This window comes from Melanerpes formicivorus, unplaced genomic scaffold (assembly GCF_026170545.1).
Source record: "Melanerpes formicivorus ecotype bairdi unplaced genomic scaffold, bMelFor1.0.p_v2 SCAF_222, whole genome shotgun sequence".
Classification (NCBI taxonomy): domain Eukaryota; kingdom Metazoa; phylum Chordata; class Aves; order Piciformes; family Picidae; genus Melanerpes; species Melanerpes formicivorus.
In genome coordinates, this window is record NW_027142574.1 from 305,641 (window position 1) to 323,448 (window position 17,808).

The following is a 17,808-nucleotide window of genomic DNA, read 5'->3' on the forward strand; positions in this document are numbered from 1 at the left end:
ACAAACCCCTGTTAGCTATTTTATCCCTGGGAGGTTTGTCTTGATTTAAGCAGATGGGGTTTCTGAAGCAGCTGTTCCCAGTGAGGGTCTGCTTGGTGCTGCTGTGGGTGGTGGGAGAGAGTGCAGAGGCTCTCAGTACTGTGCTGGCCTCTGTGTGCAGGCAAGGTTTGGAATTCAGAGGGTGCTTCTGTGTGCACACACCATGGTCTGGGAACTCGTGCTGCAGAGGTTTCTGTCTTGAAAAGCAGCTGCTCATTGTTCCTATCAGTGTGTCCAAAAGAAATGCTGCCTGTGCTTTCCAGTCATTGAGAGCATCCTTCCTCCATTGCCATCATGTGGTCCCTGCATGTGCTCCTGACTTTGTGTGCTGCAGAGAGGTACAGTAAAGAGTTGCTGCCTTTACAAAAGAGAAATGAATATGAAGTGCAGGCAGATCATGGGAACAAAGACCCTGTGGGCAGTGGAAGCCCTTTGACACTGTGGAGCAAGTACAAGAGGTGGAAGGCAGTCCCTGTCCTTGAGTGCCTGCACTCAGTGCCTTGCGCTGTGGCCCCTGTGTGTCTGTGCTTCAGCCTGACCCACAGCAGCGAAGCGAGAGGGGAGCCAGGAGCATGGCTGGGCCATGGCATCTCCTTCCTTTCAGGACATACAGAGGGCACTGAGGTGCACACCTTGCTGCCTTCCTGCCGTTTGAACAGAAGGAATGGCAATTGGGGTGGGTATGTGAGAGCATTGTGCACCTCAGCACTTTCTGTGCTGCAGTGCTAAGTCCATGGGTCTGCGTTGGAGAAAAATCCCTTCTCCCTCCTTTTTACCTGTTATCTCCTTCTGCCCCCCCCCCCCTTAATTCCCTTCCTCCTTTCTTTCTCTCCCCTTCCTTTCCCGTTTCTCTCCCCTTCTTTTTCTTTTCCGTTTTACTCCCCCCGTCTTTTCCCTTTCTCTCGCTTTTTTACCCGCGTTTCCTCCCCTTTTGCCCCTTTCCCTCTCCCTTCCCCTGGAGACACAGCAGCTCAGCGTGTTCCCTCCCTGCGGCCCGTCCTGACCGCGCGGAGCCGGGGCTCTGCCAGGCCACGGGCTGCGGCTGCAGGAAGCGGGCCCGGGCCGGAGAGCCGGGGGGCTTGCCCCGACGTTTTGCGTGCCCGGGCTGGTGCCCGTGTCCGGCTGCGGGCAGAGGCTGACAGCCGTGGCCGGCCGGGGAAGGAGCAGCTCGGGGCTGAGGGACCCCCGAGGTGGGTGGGTCTGGCCCCGGGGCCCTCCGTGACGTCACAAGTGGCGGGGGGAAGCCCTCGGCGGCCATTGGCGGAGGGAGCCTCGGCCACGCCCCTCGGGTGTCCTAGCGACACTACGAGACGCGGTCTCTGTGCCTGGACGCTAGCTCCGAGCGCTTCCTCGTCGCCGTTCGCCCCCGGTCTCGCCGTCGCCATGAGCCGCCCGCAGTCGGGGTGAGTGGGGCGGCGGGGCAGGAGGGGACGTGGGGAGCGGGGCTGCCGGGCCGGGCCCTTCCCCGCGGCGTCGCCCTTCGTCCATCGCGCTCCCGCCTGAGCTGTCCTGCGGGCTGGTGCCGGGGGGGCGGTGGGTGGCACGGAGAGCCCGAGGGGAATCGCTGCCTCGGTGCCCGAGCGGTTTCCGTCCTGCCAGCAGCCCCCGGCCTGCCCGGGGTTCCGGAGCTGCGCCGCTGTGCTGCTCTGAAAGGCTGCCGGCCGCCTTCTGTCACAAGAGCGATGCAGAGTTAGCAGTGGTTGAGGCCACATCTCGGACACTAGGAGCACAAAAAGGAGACTGAGGGGCTGGAGCGGCTCCAGAGAAGGGCAGGAAAGCTGTGGAAGGCTGTGGAGGACGGCTCTGGTGAGGGGCGGCCAGGGGAACTGGGCTGTATGGAAGCCAGAGCAGCTTTGCTGGTGTCCCCAGCAGAAGCAGGGCAGGACACTACAGGTGGTTCAGGTGAGGAACAGTCTCCATGGGGCACAGGACTGTTTGTGTGGCTGGAGGGGCCATTCACATCCTCCAGCTGTGCAACACAACGGGCTGGATTTGTCAGTGACCGTTGAGAACTGAAGATCTGGGGCTCTCTTTGGTCATTTCCTTGGGGAGCAGCCACTGGTTTGATTGCACTGTAAGTTATTAATGGTGAAGCTCTGCTGTACAAAACTGATGTCAGGTGCCTGCTGTAGCTTTGTCTTGGGATCCTTGGGCATGAGCAAGAGTGGTCTTCAAACTGATGGTGGCTGGGAATAGTGTGCTGTCAAGTGGGAAAAGCAGGTGCTGGTGGCAATGCTCATGCAGTGACAATCCTGTGGGATAGAGAGCTGCAAGTGGACAGTGCCTTCATTGACATCCTCCTCATCAGCTCAGCATGTTGTGTGCTTTCCATACTCTGACACCCATCTGGATTTGAGAAAGAATTGGTTGGATGATCACATGCAAAGGGCTTGATGTCCAGATGGAGATGGGTGACAAGTGCTTGGAGGTTTAGGTTGAACATGAGGAAGAGTTTCCTTCCCTAAATGGGTTGTCCAGCTGGCCCATGCTGCCCAGGTCAGAGGTGGAGTCCCCATCACTGGAGGGCTTTCAAAGTCTTGTAGGTGTGGTGGTGGCCATGGTTTAGTGGTTAGTGGTGATCTGGCAGTGCTGGGTTAAGTATTGGACTCGATGATCTTAAAGGTCTTTTGCAACCCCAACGATTCTATGATTCTTTTCTCTCTGCTGGGAGAGGGAGGACTGGCCAGCTGGATTAAGCAGGAACACTGGCAGAAGCCCCAGATGAGCAAGGGCTTGCAGGACCAGCCCTTCTTACTGACTGCAGTGTGAGTTTGAGTTGGTGCCCGGGTGTGCTGTGAGGACTGTTTGTTGCACCAACAGAGGTGCTCACCCATGCAGAGCTCAAGCTTCTCTCGCTGGGGTGGCTCTGACAAAGCCACTGCCTCCACTTGCATTCTTTCCAATGGCTTCGTGGGTGCTGGGTCAGGCCCAGAACATTTCCTTGTTTCCTCCAAAGCCCTTCTGAACTTTGCACTTAATTCAGCATTTTTGAGGGCCGGCCTGTCCACATCTGGAACGGGAAGCTGAGGTTGCTGCTTCACTGGGCTCACCTGGGAGTTGCATTTTAAGCAGTGACATGGCCCATGAAATATTAGCTGGGAAGGAGTCCATGACAAGGAGTTGGATTGAGTTTCTCCTCTGCCTCTGTGCCCAGTTGCCAGGTGATACCATCAGTCAATGCTCACCATAACCATGTGATAAAGCATTTCCTCTGCTGGTTTCACGTGTGAGTGCAGACACTGGAGTGAAAAGGTGGGGTGGAGAAGTTGCTGTAGTACCAGTGTTTGAGCAGCATGATTGGTAGGGCAAGGGAGATTGGGTAAAATGTAAGTTACTGTGGGTAAGCTAGCTGTGAGATGAGTGTGAAACCCCAGACACCATCCCTGTGGATCCCCAGTCCCTGGTGTTTTGGATTTGTGGTTTGTTGGTCCTTGTTCTTTCTTTCCCTGAGCACTTTTGTGTGTGGCAACCCAGTGGAGCTGTAGAGATTTCCCTTCAGCTCTAAGGAGGGTGTGGGATATGTGGTGGGGCAGTGGGAAGTATGCTGTAGAGCAAAGGTTCTGGGCCATCTCCCTCTTTGTTGAGGGGGGGATACCTCCAAGAGCTGGGTCTGCACCTGCTGGACTCAGGCAAGCATGCAGCTGCAAATGTTGTGTAGCAGTCTCCCAGTATTGGAGGGGGGCTACAGGAGAGCTGGAGAAGGACTTTTGACAAAGGCATGGAATGACAGGATAGAGTAGAGTAGAACAGGATAGAGTAGAACAGGATAGAGTAGAACAGGATAGAATAGAATTAACTAGGTTGGAAAAGACCTTTGAGATCATTGAGTCCAACCTCTCACCCAACACCATCTAATCAACTCAGCCATGGCACCAAGTGCCTCAGCCAGTCTCTTCCTAAACACCTCCAGTGATGGTGACTCCACCACCTCCCTGGGCAGCACATCCCAATGGCCAATCTCTCTTTCTATGAAGAACTTTTCCTAACATCCAGCCTAAACCTCCCCTGGCACAGCTTGGGTCTGTGTCCTCTGAGGGTGATGGCTTCAAGATGGAACAAACTGGGTTTAGATTAGACAGGAGGAAGAAATTCTTGCCCATGAGGGTGCTGAGGCACTGGGACAGGTTGCCCAGAGAAGCTGTGGAGGCTCCAAGCTTGGAAGTGTTCCAAGCCAGTCTGGATGGAGCCTTGAGCAACCTGGTCTAGTGGAAGGTGTCCCTGATGATGGTGGGGAAGGTTTGGAACTAGGTGATCTTTAAGTTTCCTTCCAACCCCATGCAGTGTAGGATTCTATGTGGTACTGACCTGCTGAAGGTCAGAGCTTTTATCTGAGGAGGCTGTGGTGGGAGCTGGTGTTGGAGGAAAGCTTCAGGGCTGAGCCCTGGTGGAGCCTGTGCCTTGGTGGTGCTACACTGCTCGATGCAAAGCTGCTATATCTCACTGCTTGTTTCTGATACCAATCTTCTGGAGGCCTTAAGGGGTTACCTTCACATCATCTAGTGGGCATTTCTCTGGCAGAAGGCTGGGTGTGATCCATCCAGAGGGTTGAAGATGTGATGATGTGGCTGTCAAGAGGCTTCTGTGCATCTGCCTTGATTCTCTTTCAGGTTCATTCCTACCTACAACAGCCTGACAGACAAACACCTGGCTGGATATTTCAGCAACACCCGGATGAGACGACATCTGCAGAGATCAGGACTGGTGAGACTGAGAACTTTCCTTTTTCAGAGGGTTGCTTTGAATGCTGCACCAGCCATGCACCCAGGTCTGTGGTTTCTCTCCCAGCCATATGTGTTTTGATGGGTAAGAATGTGAGGAGCCAGGCAAACACGTGGGCTTGTGCTGTGCCAGAGCAAAGCCACACAGTCACACCACGGCCGGCTGTGTTTAATCACAGCACGTCCCCCTGTGTTATTCTTGACCCTGGGTCAGGTACCCATGAATGCAGGGCTCAGCCTGCTCTCTTTGGGGTCAGAGTTACAGGAGGACAGGTAAAACTGGGCTGGGAGCTTTGCTGCATGTGCCAAGTGGCTTTTGAAGACACTAGTGGCCTTTTCCCATGGGCTTGTAGTGTTAAGACAAGAGGAAATGAGTTGAAACTTGAGGAGGGGAGATTTAGACTGAATATCAGGAAGAAAGTCTTTCCAGTGAGGGTGGTGAGACACTGAAACAGGTTGCCCAGGGAGGTGGTGGATTTCCCCTCCCTGGAGGTGTTCAAGGCCTGGTTGGTTGTGGCCTTGAGCAGCCTGGGCTAGTGGAAGGTGTCCCTGCCCAGGGCAGAGGGTTGGAGCTAAATGGTCTTTAAGGTCTCTTCCAATCCAGCCCATTCTGTGAATCTGAGGAGACACCACAGCTGGCACTGAGGATGTTTGAGGACATCAAGGTCCAAGGGCCACTGGGGCTATGAAGGTGCTGGCATGGAGGCTGCTAGTGGATGGAGTGGAGTCACCATCCCTGGCGGTGTCCAAGAGGGGATTGGACGTGGCACTTGGTGCCATGGTTTAGTCATGGGGTCTGTGGTGACAGGTTGGACTTGATGATCTTTGAGGTCTCTGCCAACCTTGGTGATTCTGTGATTCTGGATGGTGAGAGCACACTGTAAGTAATATCCTCACACTCAGTTTGGATCCCATGCACCACAGATAGCATGCTGCAGTGCAACAGTCATCATGTGCATCTGCATGAAAGTGGGAGCAGTGGCTGACAAGGGCTGGTGGTTTATGTCTTGGAGAGCTTTGGCTGAGCCCTGAGCTTCTCAGAGTGGAGGCCCAGTCAGTGATTACATATGGCATGGTCACAGTGATGCCAGTCTGCTATAGCTCACATGCAGGCAGATGATCTTCAGGGAGAGGCTTTGATAAGTTCAGAGTGGTTTGCTGCTTTTGCTCCCTATTTCTTTCTGCTCATTGGAGTTGGCCTCTGCAGGATCTTTCTGTTTGTGAATGTGCAGAATCATGTTGGGCCTGTGAGAGGTTTTAGCCTGTGAAATGGGAGCACCTCTGAGCCTCCTGCTTGTTTCAATAGCTTCAGTGGTGTTTTTCAAATGTGCTTCTTGCAGATCTCAAGGAGTGGCAGAATAATCTCTGAGAAGGAATACCAGAGAAATGAAGTCAGGAAGAATCACCTGAGACACCTGAAGGAGACCCTGACTCGCACCATATTCTTTAAGATCCTTGACTTGAAGGTATGCATTCACTAAGGGTGTCCAGGCCTCTTCAGATCCTTCCCTACTGACAGCCAGTGCCTGCTAGCTTGTCCCAGGCTGCTTTATGGAGCTGTGCCCTCACATTGCCCTGAAATGCTCTCCCCTGCTGAGAATCATAGACTCCTGGAATGCTTTGGGTTGGAAGGCACCTTAAAGATCATCCAGTTCCAACCCACTGCCATGGGCAAGGACACCTTTCCCTAGCCCAGGTTGCTCAAGGCCTCATCCAGCCTGGCTTTGAACACTTCCAGGGAGGGAGCATCCATGACCTCCCTGGGCAACCTGTGCCAGTGTCTCACCACCCTCACTGGAAAGAATTTCTTCCTAAGCTGTTCCCCAAATCCAGCTTCTTGTAGTTTGAAGCCATCACCCCTCATCCTGTCACTCCATGCCTTTGTCAAAAGTGCCTCTTCAGCTCTCCTGTAGGAAATGGGACAATTTCTCTGCTTGAAAAATGGAAGCCTCCACATGAAGCCTCCACTGGCCTCGAGTTGTTCACCGACAGTGTCATCAGGGCACAGGCTGTCCTGAATCCATTACTGCCCTTTGGTAGCCATCACATTCTGGGGTGATGTTCACAGGGTTAGTCTGCTTACAAAAAAAATCTTATCAGAAGCAAATAGTTTGAACCAAATGTTATCTGAGTGCAAAATTTGGGCACATCTGCTGAATGGAGCTGGTGCCCACCCCTGCACACAGACTCCGTTCTTGCCTTGCCGTGCTGATGGACGCAGACGGGATGCCAAAGGGGTTGCATCAATCCTGGTTTCATAAGAGGGCTCAGGGAGGGTAACACCCAGGGAGCAGCAGGTGGGGGAGAGGCAGGACAGGGGCAAGTGTTCTGGCATTCAGTGCCATCTCATAATGTCCATTACCGAGACCTGCCTTTCCCTTACATTGGTAGCGTCGTCAGCAGCTGGAGTGGATGAAGAAGCCTGAGAGCTCAGTGAGGATGGAGAAGTGGCAGAAAATCAAGGTAAGGCTTGAGTGCTCTTGAGTAGTGGTGAGAGCTGGCAGCTGTGCTCTGTCATTTGACAGGGCTTCACTGAGCCACGTGTTCTGACTCTGACGTTTATGGAGGAAGTACAGGAAATAGGTAAGCAGAGGATCCTGGCCCAGCTTGCATCTCCCCCTTCCTCTGCCCAGCAGTCCAGGGACTTCCATTCATGCATCTCCTTCCTTTTGTTTTGGTTGTGCAGTGTCTTTGGTTGTGGGATTTCATTCTGAGTGATCCTTCCTTGCATTTCTGTGCAGTAATTAATGTCTCTGCTTCCTGATGGCTCTGTTGGATGCTCCATGGTTCTGCTTGTGAAGGCTGTCACTGACTGTCCTCCTTTGCAAGGCCTCTGTGGGTTTGCTTTTTCATACATTTTTCATGCTGCTTCTCAGTTTCCCAAACTGAAGCCCCACAGCCTATTGAATCTGTCATACCTGAGGCATTCCAGGCTTCTCAAGGCTGTTGCCATGTTTTGACCTTTCCCTGTTTTGAAACGGGGATCCAGAAGGGGATGAATAATTCAAGTCACACTTTGCAGTTCTCCTGGTAACTCTAGACACTGCTTCTGAGTGCTGCTGAGCCCTGAGCTGACATCTCCAGCTGTTTGCCTCCCCAGGTGATAGCTAGCAGAACCAGCATGCATGCAGTGACAAGAGGTTCTGCAGTCTTCACTTTGGTGTCATTTAGGTAGGGCTTGATGCTGTGGTTGTTGGAGTCCTGGGAAAGCAATGGTTCTTCTCCCCATGAAGTCACTTGGATTCACATGGGGAAAGTTGTTCTCATGGAAGGAGGCTGGACCTAGAGGACTGTTAAAGTCCCTTCTGACCCAAACCAATCCATTGCTTTGTGCTCATGTGGCTGCCTCCTGTTACTGCTACGTAAGCTGCACCTCTGGTGCCCAGAGGCTCCAAGCCAGCAGGTGGACACAGGAAGCAGCATATTTCATACCCATAATATCCTGCACCCCGTAAGTCCATCTGCAAAGTCATTCTCTTCCTCTTCTTTCCCTCTCTTCCTTCCCATGGGAGATGGTGGGGGAGTGTCTCAAGGTCTCTTAGGCCTGGCTAGGCCTAATGCCAGGAGGAGAAGGGGAAGGGCAGTCTCAGACCTGGCCAGCCTGAGGCTAGCCTAGCAGTGGGGGAAGGAAGAGCCCTGGGGGTTTTGGGTACCCCCTCAGGTGGGGAAAAGGGAAGTGTTGGGAGGCTGTTGGGTGTGCTGGAGGGGACTCTGTATGCTTTTAGATGGTGCTGGCTGATAGGTTGGACTTGATGATCTCAGAGGTCTTTTCCAACCTGGGTAATTTTTTCTTTCCCCCCTTTTCCCGCCTTTTCCCCCTTCTCTCCCTATCCTTCCTTGGGATTCTTTTCTCTCTGTGCTTTGTATCTTCTAAACACTTGCTGCTTTTCCACTTAAACTTCCCACCACTTTTACAATCCATTTGTGTGAGTGTCATCCTTTTGCCCCTCTCAGGGGGCAAGAGAGGATCAGCCTGGCCTATTTCTTATGCAGGAGCCTGCCATGATGTCTTCTCCTTCCTTAACCAGCTGTTCCATGAGGTCCATCCAGGGAAGGGCAGACAGGAGGCAGGCTCAGATGTTGCTGTTAGAGGACCTAGCACCTCACAGAGACATAATTTATGCTCTTTCAGATGGAACACTCCAGAAAGCTCCTGGGAGGTGGCACCCCTGCCTTCATGCCACATCCACCCAATTGCCGGAGAAATCACCATGGCCTCGATCTTTCAGTGCCTGGAGAGCCTGCTGGCCAGTCACACCTGGTGAGTCTCACCACAGGCTCCAAGTGCTGCAGTGTGAGCACACAGAGCTGGCCCTTTGCTGGGAGTTCCATGGGACTGGAGGACTTTGGAATGGACCTTGACCTGCTGCCCCTGGCTGGCAGAGCCTGCATGAATTGTTCCCTTTTGCTGGGCATTGGCTCTGTGTGGTGCTGATCACCTCCCTTGCTCCAACAATATGATGGCTGCTCAGACTTGTTCTAGAAGCCTGTGTGTGTTCCTCAGTGTGAGCAGCAGCCAGAGGGTGATGAGGCCAAGGTGCTTGGGAGCTGGTTTTGCCAAGCCTCTTGAACCTGTTACACTCTTTTTGCAGGGGGAGAGGATTGGGGTGAAGGCAAAGGAGAATGTGAGTGACAGATGCCTGCCTCGCCTCCCTCTGGGTGGAGACTCACTGATGCCTGTGCCACATCCTCCTGGGCCAAAAGACCCCAGAAGTACAGCTGCTCTGAAAAATGGGATGCCCAGATGGAGGCAGGTCCATCCCATCACAGCCCCAGATGGGCAGCTTTCAACAAAGGTGAGCTCTCTCTGCCTGCTGCTGTCTGTGGAATCATGGAGTGAGTCACAGAATCATTTGGGTTGCAAAAGACCTTTGAGATCATCCAGCCCAACCATACTCTAATTGTGCCAGGGCTGGTGCTAAATCCATGTCCCTCAGCACCACTTCTGTGCCTCTTTGAAACACCTCCAGGGATGGGCATTCAAACACTTCCCTGGAGAGCCTGTTGCAGTGTTTTGAGAACCCTTTCAGTGAAGAAGTTTCTTCTAACATGCAGCCTAAACCTCCCCATGCTGCTACCTTGGTGTGCTGCTGAAGGATGTGTAGACCTGGTTTGCATAAAGATGGAATTTTTGAAAGAAGGAAAATGTACAACTATTCAAACCAGTAACTGCCACCCAGCTACCTCTAGGGAAACCTTTAGTGGTGGAGAAAAAAGGTTGCTTGAAGAAAGAGCCCCATAGCAAGTCTTAGAGTAAAGCCTTCCCTCTGAGCCTATCTAGCAGGAGTTCAGAGGGCTACATGAAATGCCTGTAGTGTATGAAAAGTCTTATCTCTCATGCCCTATCTGCAGCCAGTTTGGACTCCTGTGAAGGAAGTTACAGGAAAGCAGGATGATAAGAGCCATTACACATGGCCCCTGCAATTTTGGGCAATTCCATGCAATGGATTTTCAGCTCAAAGCATTTTTCTGCCCTTCTGCACATTGCAAACTACTTTGCAGTCTGGGCAGCTCGATGGCTGCCTTCAAAGACAGGATCCCTCTGCAGAGGGACCTGGACAGGCTGGACAGATGGGCAGAGCCCAATGAGATTGAACACATCTGAGCGCCAGGTTCTACACATTGGTCACAAGAGCCCCATGCATCTACAGGCTGGGGTCAGAGTGGCTGGAGAGCAGCCAGGCAGAAAGGGACCTGGGGGTACTGCTTTATAGCAGCCTGAACAAGCTGTGCCAGGGGAGGTTTAGGCTGGATGTCAGGAAGAATTCCTTCCCAGCAAGAGAGATTGGCCATTGGAATGTGCTGCCCCGGGAGGTGGTGGAGTCCCCATCCCTGGAGGTGTTTAGGAAGAGCCTGGCTGAGGCACTTGGTGCCATGGCTGAGTTGATCAGATGGTGTTGGGTGAGAGGTTGGACTCAGTGATCTCAAAGGTCTTTTCCAAGCTGGTTGATTCTGTATTCTGTGTGCACAGCCATGATCTTTGTGTCCAGCTGCAAGCTGAATGCACTTTCTGTGTGTTCTGTGTTGGGAGACTTTTGGCTGTGCTATAGGGGATTCTGTGTGCTTTTAGATGGTGTTGGGTGATAGTTTGGACTTGATGATCTCAAAGGTCTTTTCCAAGCTGGTCTGGCCTGGTCTGGTCTATTCAATTCTATCCTATTCTGGTCTGGTCCATCCTATTCTATTCTATCCTATTCTATTTTATTCTATCCTATTCTATCCTATTCTATTCTATTCTATTCTATTCTATTCTATTCTATTCTATTCTATTCTAGTCTTTGGGGTTCTTTTGTCCCTATGCTTTGTAGCTTCTGCAAAACACTTGCTGCTTTCCCATTTAAACTTGCCATCATTTTTTCAATCCATTTGTGTGAGTGTCATCCTTTTGCCCCTCTCAGGAACAAGAGAAGATCAGCCTGGCTTCAAACCAGGACAGCTCAATTCTTATTTGATTAGCAGCCTGCCATGATGTCTTCTCCTTCCTTAACCAGCTGTTCCATGAGGTCCATCCAGGGAAGGGCAGACAGGAGGCAGGCTCAGATGTTGCTGTTAGAGGACCTAGCACCTCACAGAGACATAATTTATGCTCTTTCAGATGGAACACTTCAGAAAGCTCGTGGGAGGTGGCATCCCTGTCTACATGCCACACCCACCCAGTTGTGCAAGAAATCACCATGGTCTTCATCTTTCCGTGCCTGGAGAGCCTGCTGCTCAGTCTCACCTGGTGAGTCTCACCACAGCCTTCATGTGCTGCAGTGAAGCACACAGAGCTGAAGGTGTGCAGGTGCTGCTTGGCCTGCAGCACTGACTGAAGAACTCTGAGGAGCCTACAAGATAGCTTGAGGAGGGATTTTTCACAAAGGCTTTCAGTGACAGGCTGAGGGGCAATGGCTTTGAGCTGGAAGAGGGAGAGTTAGACTGGAGACCAGGAAGAAATTCTTTCCAGTGAGAGTGGTGAGACACTCAACAGGCAATCGCCCAGGGAGGTCGTGGAGGCCTCCTGCCTGGAGGTGTTCAAGGCCAGCTTGGATGGGGGTTGGGTGAGCTGGTTTAGTGGAAGGTGTCCATGCCCATGGCAGGGGGATTGGAAGCAGATGATCTTACCAACATCTATAAAGAGCTGAAGGGTGAGTGTCATGAAGGTGCCAGTCTCTTTTTGGTGGTGCCCAGTGATGGGGACAAGGAAGAGTGGGTACAAGCTAGAGCACAGGATGTTCCACCTCAATGCAGGGAGACACTTCTTGTCAGTGAGGGTGATGGAGCACTGGAACAGGCTGCCCATGGAGGTTGTGAGTCTCCTTCTCTGGGAACTTTCCAAACCCACCTGGATGCCTTCCTGTGCAGCCTGCCCTAGGTGATCCCAATGTGCCAGGGGTGTTGGACTCGGGGATCTCTGGAGGTCCCTTCCAACCCAACCCATTCTGTCAGTCTATGATTAGGGCCTCACCCTTCAAGTCCTCTGGTTTTGGTTTGTGTTGCCTGTCAGCCTTCAGGTCCTCTGGTTGTTTCCTGTCTGCAGGATTGTGTCCCTGAAGAGAAATCTTGAGAAGCTGATGTTGCAGGAATGGCACATCAGAACCTAGGGGGGCGAAAAAAAGTGTTGCTCTGGGATAAATCTTTCTAACCTCTGTCCCTTTTCTCCCTTGTCTCCCCAGGCCAGGCTGGTGCCAGTATCTTGAGTATTGTCAGTGTAAACTGTGGCTTTAGGCAAGTTTCCCTGTGCAGTAGAATTCTGAAAGCCATGGAGGTCTTGCAGAAAAGAGCTGCAGGGCTGCAGTAAGACTCAAGGGCATCCCAGAAGGCTTTGGAGCTCTGCTTAGGAGCCTCTTGGCTTTCTGCTGACAGGCAGAGAAGGGATGTTAGTAGGCCCTTGAAATATAGTGATACTAAAGTCTCAGCTGAAAGGTCAGATAGATAGTGCAATTCTAACTGGTTCTCCACTTACTAATGATAATGGGTGCAGACTGAAGAGAGCCTTCAGTCTTGAGTGACCTTCTCCTCTCCAACGCAGAGGGCACCTGGCCCCGCAGCTCATTCCAGTGGTGGACATCGTTCACATCCACACCAGTCCAAGGAGCCTGCCTGTTCTGAGGAGGTGAGTTAGCTCAGCTGAACACTTGCTTTGGGATTTAGCATTTTAACTTGGCATTCTGAAGGGGGTGCAAGGAAAAGGGGAAACCAAGAAGTCAGGAAGTTGCAGAGCATGGTACAAAAGCAGGCACGCTTCTGTCATGCACTCTGTGTGTGTGCTGGAGGCACCAAAACACAGCCCAGGGCTGCTGTTTCTCTGGGTTCATGTCCAGAGAAGGGCAACAAGGCTGCTGAAGGGGCTGGAGAAGAGGTGTGGTGAGAAGCAGCTGAGGGAACTTGGGTTGTTTAGGCAGGAGAAAAGGAGGCTGAGGGGAAACCTTCTGGCTCTCTACGGCTCCCTGAAGGAGGCTGGAGCCAGGTGGGGCTCAGTCTCTTCTCCCTAGTGTCAGGTGACAGAATGAGAAGAAATGGCCTGAAATTACCCTAGGGGAGGTTTAGGTTGGCTACTGGGAATAATTTCTTTCCTGCAAGAGTGGTCAGGCTCTGGAAGAGGCTTCCCAGGGAGGTGGTGGAGTCACCACACCATCCCTGGAGGTGTTGAGGAGCTGTGTGGCCGTGGCACTTGGGGACAGGCTTTAATGGCCATGGTGGTGTTAGGTCAATGGTTGGAGTCAGTGATCTTTGTGAGGTGTCCCTGCCCATGGCAGGGGGGTTGGAACTAGATGATCCTTGTGGTCCCTTCCAACCCTGGCTGATTCTATGATTCTCTGATCTCAGAGGTCTTTTCCAGCCAAGCCAATGCTATGGTTCTATGACATTTGCTTCAAGATTGCCCTGTAAAGACACAACAATAAAAGCTGTATTTATGGCCAAGAGTCATTTTCAGTGCTCCAGTTTTTGGATGCTCAGAGATGCCTGAAGGGATCTGGCTCTTTGGAGGCAGACTGCAACATGTCATTTCCTGAGGGTACCTGAGACTCACTCATCACTCCCAGCATCTTGATCAGTTGCTCTTGGCTTTTGTTTTGTGCTGCTGCTCTGCTCTGGAAGCTGCACACTGGGTTTCTGTAGCTTTTTCCTTTTGTAGGCTTCCTGGCAACCAAACACATCTGCAGGAAAGAGCCAGCACCACCTTTGCAACCTGCCACATCACAGCTGTGCAGTGGCAGGGTCTGCACCAAAGACTTCCAGCTCTAACCAGAAGTGCCATGCACGTGAGCATGGGGAGCCTTTGAGCACTGGGGTGAGGCCATGCTTTGTTCTGCAAATAAAATGTTAGGGACAGCTTTGGAGCACTGCTTGAGTGCTGTAGCTCTCAGAGCTGCTCCCTGCAAGCAACACCTTCTGCACAGTCATCAGCTTTGAGTCTCCTTTTTAACCTCCCTGTAGTTTTCAAGACATTGCCTCCTTGGTCTACCACCCAGCTCTTGGTCACAAGCAGGAAAAATGGGGGGACCTGCCTTTTGTAGCACAAAATTCCTCTGCATGCAAAATTCTCTCCCTCTAGGAAGATTTTCAGCAGTGTGGAGAGGGAGGCAGCCACCCAGTCCCTGCCAACAGCTCAGAATAGCTTTGCACAGTCTGAAAGTTTTCATCTGCAGATACCAAGGAGCAAACCAAAAGCCTGCTCAAAACAGGGATTGCCTTACTTCATTTAACTCATTGGTTATTTTTACCATTCCTCCTACTAAGCCACAGTAGCAGGTTCATAGAGCAAGAGCTTTCTGGGGTAGCCACAGATGGCCTTGATCAGTAGACAGTTACTTTGAGGTGAGGTTTGGACTTCTCTTCTAGAGGAGCAGGATGCCCTTGGCCCTTTGCTGGGAGTTCTGTGGGCCTGGAGGATTTTGGAATGGACCTTGACCTGCTGCCCCTGGCTGGCAGAGCCTGCATGAATTGTTCCCTTTTGCTGGGCATTGGCTCTGTGTGGTGATGATCACCTCCCTTGCTCCAAGAATATGATGGCTGCTCAGAGTGGAATGGAATAGAATGGAGTAGAATTGAATTGAATTAAGCAGGTTGGAAGAGACCTTTGAGATCATTGAGTCCAACCTATCATCCACCACCATCCAATCAACTAAACCATGGCACCAAGCACCCTATCCACGCTCCTCCTAAGTACCTCCAGTGGTGGTGACTCCAGCATCTCCCTGGGCAGCACATTCCAATGGCCAACCTCTCTTTCTATGAAGAACTTCTTCCTAACATCCAGGCTGAACCTCCCCTGGCACAGCTTGAGGCTGTGTCCTCTTGTTCTGTTGGTGGTTGCCTGTGAGAAGAGACCAAGCCCCACCTGGCTAGAGCCTCCCTTCAGGTAGTGGGTAGGGGTGATTAAAATGGTTTCTTTAATGCTCACTGCTGCCAGAAGACTGAATCAGTGCCAGATTCTGAGGGCATGATTCAGAGCTTGGATCCAGAGCATGCAATGCATGCAAAGTCTTTCTCTAGAGGTGTCTCAATTTTCATGGCTCTAGTCCCCTCAGTTTCATCCCAGGGGAGGACTAAACCTCTACCAGAAGGGTTCTGAACCACTTCTTGTATGACTGATGCCAACTGACTTTAGGTTGTGGCTGCTCTGGAGTTTGCTTGCCAGCTGGGGGAAGGCAGCAGTGCTGTGGGGTGGTGCAGTACCCAGTCTGCTTGTGATCAGGACTGTCCATGGCCAGAAGCAATACATGGTTTAGTGTTCTGTGTCTTAGGGTATGCTTCTTGCTTTGCAAATGGAAAGAAAGAGAAATGTTTCCATGAGCAGAACTGAAAGACTTGTTCTAGAAGCCTGTGTGTGTTCCTCAGCGTGAGCAGCAGCCAGAGGGTGATGAGGCCAAAGTGCTTGGCAGCTGGTTTTGCCAAGCCTCTTGAACCTGTTCCACTCTTTTTGCAGGGGGAGAGGATTGGGGTGAAGGCAAAGGAGAGTGTGAGGGATAGATGCCTGCCTCGCCTCCCTCTGGGTGGAGACTCACTGATGCCTGTGCCACATCCTCCTGGGCCAAAAGAGCCCAAGAGTGCAGCTGCTCTGAAAAATGGGATGCCCAGATGGAGGCAGGTCTGTCCCATCACAGCCCCAGATGGGCAGCTTTCCACCAAGGTGAGCTCTCTGTGCCTGCTGCTGCTTAATTCTGTATTCTGTGTGCACAGCCCTGGTCTTTGTGTCCAGCTGCAAGCTGCATGCACTTTCTGTGTGTTTCCTGCTGCAGAGCTCTGGAGGACTCCACAGGCCCTCACTACACCCAAACGTGCTCATCACCATGGTCTTCCTGGGGAAGAATCTGCAGTTGGCACACCCTGACACCCAGCACAGGCATGAAATCAGAGTGTATCAGCAGCACTGTAGAGGAAGAAACCATTGTGTCTACACAGGCATGCTACTGGAGAAAGGTAAGGGTGGTCAGAAAGTTCATCCTGGCAGCATCTTTCTTTATCTCTTGGTTTTTTGGGGGCTAAACCAGTGCTGTGGCAGTGAAATGACTTCAACAAGAAGGTTGGAAAAGACCTCAAAGATCCTGAAGTCCAAGCTGTCAGCCCAGACCTCATGACCAAGTGCCACATCCAATCCCCTCTTGAACGCCTCCAGGGATGGGGACTCCACCACCTCCCTGGGCAGCACATCCCAATGGCTAACAACTCTCTCTGGGAAGAATTTCTTCCTCACCTCCAGCCTAAACCTCCCCTGGCACAGCTTGAGACTGTGTCCTCTTGTTCTGGTGCTGGGTGCCTGGGAGAAGAGACCAAGCCCCTCCTGGCCACAACCTCCCTTCAGGGAGGTGGGGAGAGCAAGAAGGTCTCCCCTGAGCCTCCTCCTCTCCAGGCTAAGCAAGCCCAGCTCCCTCAGCCTCTCCCCTCACAGGGCTTGTGCTTGAGGCCTCTCACCAAGATGTGCTCATCCAGGGCTTTTGTCGAATCTGCTTCCACACTCAAGCTGCCCCTACTGTCCCATGGGTGAAGTGAGGCTACAATGACTTCTGCAGAGTATGGCAGAAAGGATTTAGAGAAGGGATTTAGCCAAATGCTCTGGTCCCTGTTCTGCTGTGGCAGTGAGTGGCCAAACTGAGCCTGTGTTACCTGCTTGCAGCTTGATACTGAGGGCTTGGGAAGGACACAGGACTCAAGGTGTGGCCTAAGCAGTGCTGAGCACAGGGCAGAATGACTTCCCTGCTCCTGCTGGCCACACTCTTCTTGCTGCAGGCCAGGATGGCCTTGGCCTTCTTGGCCAGCTGGGCACCCTGCTGGCTCCTGTTCAGCCTGCTCTCACCCAGGCCCCCCAGGTCCCTTTCTGCCTGGCTGCTCTCCAGTGGTGATGCAGAGGAGATAACAGCAATGGCAACGAGCAGAACCTTTTCCTCTGAACCCTTTCACTTCTGCACCTACAGAGGCCTTCCAGTTCACCTCCAGGAGGCACCATGGCTTCCCCTTCAGCCTCACCTTTTTTCTCAATGGGATGCAAGTGGACAGGCTGAGCTGCTGCTGTGAGTTCAAACTGCAGAAGCGCTCCAGGCTGGGGGGCAGCCGTGGATACTTTGGGTTTCTCCACGTGGAGGGAGCATCTCCTTGCTCCAGGTATGGTCACAAGGACTCAGCAGCCCACTTGTAACAGACTTTATCTCTAGTTTCCCCTATTTTCATCTTTACAGATTAAGCAGGTTGGAAAAGACCTCAGAGATCATTAAGTCCAACCTCTCACCCAACACCATCTGATCAACTCAACCATGGCACCAAGTGCCTCAGCCAGGCTCTTCCTAAACACCTCCAGGGATGGGGACTCCACCACCTCCCTGGGCAGCACATTCCAGTGGCCAGTCTCTCTTGCTGGGAAGAATTTCTTCCTCACCTCCAGCCTAAACCTCCCCTGGCACAGCTTGAGACTGTGTCCTCTTGTTCTGGTGCTGGGTGCCTGGGAGAAGAGACCAACCCCCACCTGGCTACAACCTCCCTTCAGGGAGTTGTAGATGGCAACAAGGTCTCCCCTGAGCCTCTTCTTCTCCAGGCTAAGCAAGCCCAGCTCTGTAGCACCTGGTCTGTTTCT

The 17,808-nt window shown here is 52.4% G+C and overlaps 1 protein-coding gene across 1 annotated transcript in view; it reads left to right on the top strand.

The window, feature by feature from the left end:
• The first annotated feature begins 703 nt into the window (after positions 1 to 703).
• LOC137458099 (glutamate-rich protein 3-like) overlaps positions 704 to 17,808 on the top strand; it is a 32,937-nt gene continuing 15,832 nt past the window's right edge. Inside the window, exons 1-12 of the mRNA XM_068169771.1 lie at positions 704 to 719; positions 1,001 to 1,442; positions 4,647 to 4,740; positions 6,098 to 6,223; positions 7,149 to 7,220; positions 8,890 to 9,018; positions 9,350 to 9,553; positions 11,353 to 11,481; positions 12,769 to 12,852; positions 15,670 to 15,873; positions 15,983 to 16,163; positions 17,156 to 17,342. Of these exons, the coding sequence (XP_068025872.1) occupies positions 704 to 719; positions 1,001 to 1,442; positions 4,647 to 4,740; positions 6,098 to 6,223; positions 7,149 to 7,220; positions 8,890 to 9,018; positions 9,350 to 9,553; positions 11,353 to 11,481; positions 12,769 to 12,852; positions 15,670 to 15,873; positions 15,983 to 16,163; positions 17,156 to 17,342 (1,868 nt within the window). The remainder of the gene's footprint in view (positions 720 to 1,000; positions 1,443 to 4,646; positions 4,741 to 6,097; positions 6,224 to 7,148; positions 7,221 to 8,889; positions 9,019 to 9,349; positions 9,554 to 11,352; positions 11,482 to 12,768; positions 12,853 to 15,669; positions 15,874 to 15,982; positions 16,164 to 17,155; positions 17,343 to 17,808) is intronic.